General features: G+C 48.0%; 1 protein-coding gene across 4 annotated transcripts in view; it reads left to right on the top strand.

Annotated features, from left to right (window-relative positions):
• The first annotated feature begins 1,430 nt into the window (after nucleotides 1-1,430).
• METTL22 (methyltransferase like 22) overlaps nucleotides 1,431-8,080 on the top strand; it is a 24,389-nt gene continuing 17,739 nt past the window's right edge. For 3 of the 4 annotated variants that reach the window (XM_003916508.4, XM_009195954.3, XM_021931736.2), the window contains exons 1-2: nucleotides 1,431-1,565; nucleotides 5,278-5,580. In XM_003916508.4, coding sequence (XP_003916557.2) covers nucleotides 5,448-5,580 — 133 coding nt within the window. In that variant the 5' untranslated portion in view covers nucleotides 1,431-1,565; nucleotides 5,278-5,447. Of the gene's footprint in view, nucleotides 1,566-3,146; nucleotides 3,268-5,277; nucleotides 5,581-8,080 lie in introns of those variants that run through there. The other variant, XM_017953168.3, reaches the window with a different exon arrangement.

Genomic DNA, 8,080 nt, shown 5'->3' on the forward strand with positions numbered 1-8,080 from the left:
GTCCCAAGACACCCAACTGACTCTCTGTGTACTGTCCTGGGGGATTTCAGGAAACATAATCTGTGTCTTAAAAAAAAAAAAAAAAAGTCTTATTTGTGTTGCTTAGTCACCCTATCAACTCTCCACGTTTTATTATCAGTAACCGTGAAATTGATGTTGATTTAATTCTGTTTTGCAAAGACAAAAAAAAAGTAATTTAGACAAAGGTTGCCAGCTGAGGCCATGTGTGTGCATGTGTGTACACATGAGCACACAGGGATATAGATTTTACATATGTGGACTTTACACATGTTCCTGTGTATTTGTGTGCTCACTGACATGTCTGAGAGTGGACACCACTGTGTGTGTCTGGGCACGTCTGTGAACACATCAGTGTGGTGTATACCCCTGGCAGCTCCCCATCTCACGCACAATAAAATCCGAAGTTCTTACAATGTCACAAAAGTTCTAACCCTGGCTACCTATGTACCCTCGTTTCCTACGGCCCATCCCCTGGCTTACTCCATTGTGGCCAGGCTGACTTCCATGATGTCACTGAACACATGAGAAAAGGGCCAATATCACTGACTGTACTTTTTCTAAAAATGCAGTGACTCAGGCAAGAGATGTGAGAACCTGTGCTCTCTCCTGCTCATCCTCTTCAGGGCATTCTTCGGAGGGCTGTGCTCAGTCACCAACTCAGAGGCTTTGTGAAATTCTGCAGGCAAGAAAAAACGAGCAAACATGGATTCTTATGTTTGCCACTTTGTTCCACCCCCTTGGTGTTGGAAACTTGATAAGCGTATGAATTAATGAAATCACTACCACCTATTAATAACAACGAGTACTGGCTGGGCGTGGTGGCTCATGCCTGTAATTTAGGAGCTTTGGGAGGCCGATGCAGGAGGACTGCTTGAAGCCAGGAGTTCGAGGCCAGCCTGGGCAACATAACAAGACACAGTCTCTACCAGAAAAAAAAAAAAAAAAGGTGCCACGCAACTGTAGTCCCAGCTACTAGAGAGGCTGAAACGGAAGGATTCCTTGAGCCCAGGCATTCAAGGCCGCAGTGAGCTAAAACTGCGCCACTGCACTCCAGCCTGGGTGACAGAGCAAGACCATCTTAGAAAAATAAACAAACAAACAAACAAATGGGTACTAAGAGCATGGATAACGATTACACTCGTGATAATAAATGCAGTAGCATGCTGGTTAAATAGCACAGGCTCTGGATCCCACACCCCGGGTGAATCCAGGCTTTACCATTTAGTAGCTGGGCGAGTTATTTAACTTCTATTTAACTCCTTTAGAGGAATGAGTTTAGCCACACATGTGAGGAGATGTTCCCACCTAGGCGGGTCCCCTCAGCAAACACGTCTCACCTGCGACCACAGTGAAGCCTACACTGCCGGCAACCCCCGCACGCATGCGCGGCCCGGGCAGGTAGGTGGAGCCACGGTGCGCTGCGGTCAGATGGTTGCACGCGGGGGCGGGGCCCCGCCTGCGCAGACCGCCTGTTATGGCGGCCGCCTGAGTCCCACCCACCGACAGCGGGGTCGGATGGGACCCCAGGCTGAGCCCCGCGGCGGGTAAGTGACTGGGAGAAGAGGCGGGACAGGGTAGGGTGCAGGGAACCTTCTGGCGCCAAGCCTGACTTTGAAATCCGAGCTCCCACGGATCTGAGGCCCAGATCCCTGAGGCCCGACCGCACTCTTAGCCTGTTTCCCCTTCTGAACACAGGTGTTGGGGGAAGAAGTCCACGTCCTCACCTGAGTTTCCGTCCTGGGTCCAGGCACCTCTCCTTCGGTTCCAGATTAGGAAGGGAGGGCAGTGCCCGACCTGTGACTGTCTTTTGAGAGGGCAACAGTTAACCCAAAAGGGTGGCGTTAGGAAGGCGACAAGACAAAGAGGACGAGGAGCCCCACGAGGGACGTCCCCGGAGCCCCTCACTACGACTCTGCGCGACGTGGCCAGGCTACGTTTTTCCCACCCCCAACACAGGCGTTCACACCCTACCCTCCGTTATCCAGCTCCTGGCCTAAATCGTTATGGGATCGCGCCAAATTTCTGATTGTTGAGTGAGTTGCACTTATCAGAAAGAAAGAGGAGGGAAGTTATTTCAACACCGTGATCCCAGCAAACTGCTTATTTGGGACAACTGACTGGGGACCTATAGGAGAGGAAGGCTGGCAGCGTCTCAGTCTAGTCCCCACAGCCTTAGAAGAGCCAAGAACACGTTAGCTCCTGCTGCAGGGATGAGCTTGCAGCCCTATGGAGAGGTGGCGGGGCGGGTCCCCATCTGCAACCTGGGGCTCCTTTCTCACCTCTGCCCAGTGAAGAGAGGAGCCCCAAATCCATACAGACCCTGCATTCCCGGAGGGGGACTTTTCCTGACTAGAGAAACTGTTACCTTTTTTCTTTCTTCCCAGCATTCACTTTAATCATCATATTGCTATAATGATAGTACTCACTGTTGTTCCTTATTGAACGTTTATTATATGTCGTGAACCCTAAAAGTGATCATTGTCTCATTTACTCCTACCACAGGCCCTGAGGTAGGTTCAAGAGGGCCTTCTTATTCCTAGAGAGCTGATTCTAGGGAAAACCACTTAAAGGGAGTCTCCTTCACCTGGGACTTACATTGCAGTGTGCATTTCTTGGGAAGCCCGGTTGGATTCAATTTAAAAATGGAAAATTCAATTAGAGATTAAGAATTTGAGTTTCTTTTTTGTCTATACTTAAAATTTAGTGTGTAATGTTATGCTCACTTTTGGAAAAAGCAAAGAACAGTGATTTTTCTGGGATGTAAGTTTTCCAACAATAGGCCATGTGTGGTGGCTCATGCCTGTGATCCCAGCACTTTGGGAGGCCAAGGTAGATAGATCACCTGAGGTCAGGAGTTCAAGACTAGCCTGGCCAACGTGGCAAAACCCTATCTCTACTAAAAATACAAAAATTAGCTGGGCATGGTGATGTGTGCCTGTAGTCCCAGTTACTCGGGACACTGAGATAGGATCACTTGAGCCCAGGGGGCGGAGGTTGTAGTGAGCTGAGATGGCACCACTGCACTCTAACGTGAGCAACAGAGTGAGACTCGTCTCAGGAAAAAAAAAAAAATGCACTGTGGCGAAAAAAGAAATAGCATCCTTTGGTTCCATTTTAAAAGAAATGGCTTTTGATTTTTTATTTTTACAGCAATATTAAAAACAGAAACTATATGTGAAAGTTCTCAGTTTTCCCCCAGGATATCTCTAAGTCCTGAGAGAGCTTGATCTGCCTTTGAAATAAGTGGTAGGTAGAAGCTGTATTTTCTCTTCTGGAATCTGATCTAATTTTGCCAGTCCCATTGATTAACAGTGTTTGCCTGAAGGTCCAGCACTTTCAATGACACCATGAAATTCTGCATTGATTTGCCAGATTCACATGCTTTCTTCACAACCCACTTGCATTTTGATGGCTTTATAGTGTTGAGTGGGAAAGCTAGCATGGAGACCAATAAGGAATCATCTTTTTCCTAAAAAAATTTTTTGTTGGTACAGCTTTTGTTACTCCACAGCAAGCACTTAAATGTAGGAACTCCGGCAGTGTACTGGGATAGTTAGGACACCCTGAGTCATGATGACCTCTTTTTGCAGTTGAAGAAACGGGGGCCTGGCGAGATTTCATGACATGCCTAGGGAACACATCTACCCAGGTAGGAACAGCTTCTGTAGGCAGTCAGGGGTTACAGGCAGGTTTGGGTCAAATACCTGAAACCAACCCCAGGACAAGGAGGTTGCTGGTGTTTTATTAACACCTACTGTGAGCCCAGGACTCTGCTCAGCACTTTACCCACCCAGTAACACTGCATGAGATTGTGGCTGAAGAAACAGAGGCAGAGAGGTGAAGTATTTTCCTGAGATCACATGGCTAGGAGGTGAGAGACCAGGGATCCCCACCTGGTCTGTCCAGTTTGAAAGCCCATCAGACTACTGCTGTTTGATGATAGTTTTCCACGAGATGAAACATGTGTTTGGAGGGAGATCCCCCGTTTTTGACAACTTTGCCTCAACCATGGTTTTCCAAGTTTTAGTTATTAATGTATCACCTGCATAATTTTTCTATATCTGTGTATCACCTGTGTAGTGATTCCCTTAATTACTTTTCCTTTAAATCCACTCCCTTTTTTTTTTTTTTAAATTTGTTTTTGAGAGAGGGTCTTGCTCTGTCACCCAGGCTGGACTACAGACTGCAGTGGCACATTCTCGGCTCACTGCAACGCCCGCCTTTTGGACTCAGGTAATCCTCCCACCTCAGCCCCCCAAGTAGCTGGGACTACCGGCGTTCTCCACCGCACCCGGCTAATTCCATTCACCTTTTTAAATTCAGTAGCAGAGCTTTAGGCCAGGCATGATGGCTCACGCTTGTAACCCCAGCACTTTGGGAAGCTGAGGTGAGAGGATCGCTTGAGTCCAAGGATTTGAGACCAGCCTGGGAAACATAGTGAGACCCTCGTCTCTACAAAAAAAAAAAAAAATTGAATGCCAAGCATGGTGGCATAGCTGCCATCCTAACTACTGGGGAGGTTGAGGCAGGAGGATCGTGTGAACCCAGAAGTTTGAGACTGCAGTGAGCTGTGATTGCACACTGTGCTCCAGCCTGGGCAACAGAGCAAGCCCCTGTCTCTAAAAAGAAATGTTTAAAAATAAAACATAGTTTAAAATAGGAAAGCTTTATAGCAACAAATGATATGGGGACAGAAGATAACAGCTTCTAGAATTAAAAAGAAAGAGTAAAGGGCCATAACAACTAAATGCAAAGTGTAAATTGTGATTGGATACTAGTTTGGGGGTGGGGAGAGCCTCAAAGACCTTTGGGAGACAGGTGGAGGAAATTGACTTTAAATGCTATTAGGGAATTATTAATTAGATTTGTTAATGGTCTTATGGTTATATAGGGAAATGCTCTTAGGGGACAGACATTAAAGAATTTAGGGGGAGAATGTCATGATGTCTGCAGTGTACTCTCAGCTCAAGGAGAAGAAACCAGAGAGGGCAGGCACATGTGGCAAAATGGTGACGATCACTGAATCTAAGCAGTAGTTCTATGGTTATGATATTCCCCTATATCTTTACTGTTTGAAATTTTTTGTAAAAGTTGAAAAAAATAAGAAGGGAAAGGAAACTTTATAAATGGAAATGCATGTCCCTTGCTGTAAATAAAAGGTTACTATGAAAATGAATATATGAATGAATAGAAAATGAATATAATGAGTGAAATGAATATAATGAATATAAACAAAATAACACAATTAATTTCCAGCTGGATTCTCTTCCCTGGTCAAGTCTCTGAGACCTTCTCCCAGGGTGATGCAAAACTGCTAGCTACCAGCTGGAGCCTGTCTGCAGTATCTTCTCTTGGACCTGCCATGCCAAGGACCCGTTCTCACCTCTGAGGGGCTCCTGTCCTAGGACTAAGGTGGAGCCTGGGCCATGGTGCAGCTGGCTCCTGCTATAGCCATGGACGAGGTCACCTTTAGAAGCGACACTGTACTGTCAGACGTCCACCTCTACACCCCGAATCATAGACACCTCATGGTACGGCTGAACAGCGTGGGGCAGCCAGGTAAGGTCCTGGGCCCAGGTGCCCTGCAGATCCTATTTTGTTTTCTGTTTTCTCATACTCATCTTTTTGGGGAAAACACTGGGAAGACTGGATTATGTAACTGTTAGACCACTTCTTAAGTGCCTGTTTTTTCTTTATTATAATTTTTTTTAAAACCTTGTACTCTGCAATTTTTGTGTGTGGGGGTTTGTTTTGCTTTGTTTTGTTTGTTTTTTTTTAAAGACGGTCTCACTCTGTCACCCATTCTGGAGTGCAGTGGCACAGTCATGGCTCACTGCAGCCTCAAACTCCTGTACTCAAGTGATCCTCCTTCCCCTGCCTCTGGAGTAGCTGGGACTACAGGCTCACATCACCACACCTGGTTGATTTTTATTTTGTAGAGATGGAGTCTTGCTGTGTTGCCCAGGCTGGTTTTGAACTCCAGGCCTGAAGCAACCCTTCCACCTTAGCCTCTTGAGTCCCTGGGATTACAGGCAAGCTGCTGTCCCCGCACTTGCATTAAGCAAACTCCCGTGCTTTCCTGAGCACCTATTGCGTGCCTGGCCCAGGACTTGATGCTGGGAATGCAGATAGGAATGAGCCAAACTTTGCCGTCAGCAAGCCCAGGGTCCAGTGGGGAGACAGAGTGCTGGGGCTCCATCTGTCCCCTCTGCTCTTTTTTTTTTGAGACGGAATCTCGCTCTGTCGCCCAGTGGGGAGTGCAGTGGTGCGACCTCGGCTCACTGCAACCTCCACCTCCTGGGTTCAAGCAACTCTCCTGCCTCAGCCTCCCGAGTAGCTGGGATTACAGGCACCTGCCACCAAGCCCAGCTAATTTTTGTATTTTTAGTACAGACAGGGTTTCACCATGTTGGTCAGGCTGGTCTCGAACTTCTAACCTCAGGTGATCCTCCCACCCCGGCCTCCCAAAGTGCTAGGATTACAGGTGTGAGCCACTGCATCCAGCCCTGTCCTCTACTTTTTATCCCTACTCCCTTTACCCTAGTCCAGCCACCTCTGTTGCTTGCCTGGCTGCCTCTGTCTTCTCCCACTGAGTTCACTGCTGCACACCCTCCCCACTTAATCTCTGCAGCAGCCAAGGACATCTTTTGAAAATGCAGATCAAATCACAGCACTTCCTGAGTTAGACCTCCAGTGGCTTTGCGTTGCTCTCAGAATAATATCCAGGTTCCTCAACTTGGTCTGAGAGGTCAGCCTGGCCCAGCCTCTGCTTGTGTGCCTACCCTTATGTCACTCTCCCTTGCTCTTCTGTAGCCACTGTCAGTTTCTTTCTGTCCCTCAAACACAGGGAGGGGAGGGAAGGAACCGTAAGATACAAGGCCAGGGAGGAAACACCTGCTTTCCTCCCCTCCCTGGCTCCTCAAGTATCATCTCCGCAGACAACCCATCCCTGGCCACCATCCCTAACTCCAACTACCCTGTATTAGCTTGCTAAGGTGTGATTATTAATAATTCCCATTGCCCCCCTGCCCTAATTTGGATGGTACATTTTACCAGAGGTATACAAACTGCAGCCTGTGAGCCAAATCTGGCCTGCAGCTATTTTTATAAATAGTTTTATGAAGCCACAGCTATGCCCATTCATTTACGTGTTTTTACAGCTGCTTTTGTGCTATAAGGGCAGAGTTGAGGAGTTGCAACAAAGATCATGGGGCCCACAAAGCTTGAAAATAGATACATTTTATAAGACAGGGTCTCATTCTGTCACCCAAGCTGGAGTGCAGTGGTGCAGTCTTGACTCACTATAGCCTCGACCTCCCCAGGCTCAGGTGATCCTCCCACCTCAGCCTCCTAAGTAGCTGGGACTATAGGCACATGCCACCACACCCAGATAATTTTTTTGTAGAGAAGGGGTTTTACCATGTTGCCAGGCTGGTCTCGAATTCGTGGGCTCAAGAAATCTGCCTGTCTTGGCTTCCCAAAGTGCCGGAAACAGGTGTGAGCCACCATGCCCAGCCAAAAGATTTTTTTTTTTTTTTTTGAGACGGAGTCTCGCTCTGTTGACCAGGCTGGAGTGCAGTGGCCGGATCTCAGCTCACTGCAAGCTCCGCCTCCCGGGTTTACGCCATTCTCCTGCCTCAGCCTCCCGAGTAGCTGGGATTACAGGCGCCCGCCACCTCGCCCAGCTAGTTTTTTGTATTTTTTTTTGGTAGAGACAGGGTTTCACCGTGTTAGCCAGGATGGTCTCGATCTCCTGACCTCGTGATCCGCCCGTCTCGGCCTCCCAAAGTGCTGGGATTACAGGCTTGAGCCACCCCCCCCGCCTTTTTTTTTTCTTTTTTGAGACAGAGTCTAGCTCTGTCACCCAGGCTGGAGTGCAGTCGTGATCTTGGCTCACTGCAACCTCCGCCTCCCAGGTTCAAGCAATTCTCCTGCCTCAGCTTCCCGAGTAGCTGGGATTATAGGTGCGCACCACCCCCCTCGGGCGAATTTTGTATTTTTTAGTAGAGACGGGGTTTCACCGTGTTAGCCAGGATGGTCTCGATCTCCTGACCTCGTG

Source organism: Papio anubis, chromosome 18 (genome assembly GCF_008728515.1).
Source record: "Papio anubis isolate 15944 chromosome 18, Panubis1.0, whole genome shotgun sequence".
NCBI classification, from domain to species: Eukaryota; Metazoa; Chordata; class Mammalia; order Primates; family Cercopithecidae; genus Papio; species Papio anubis.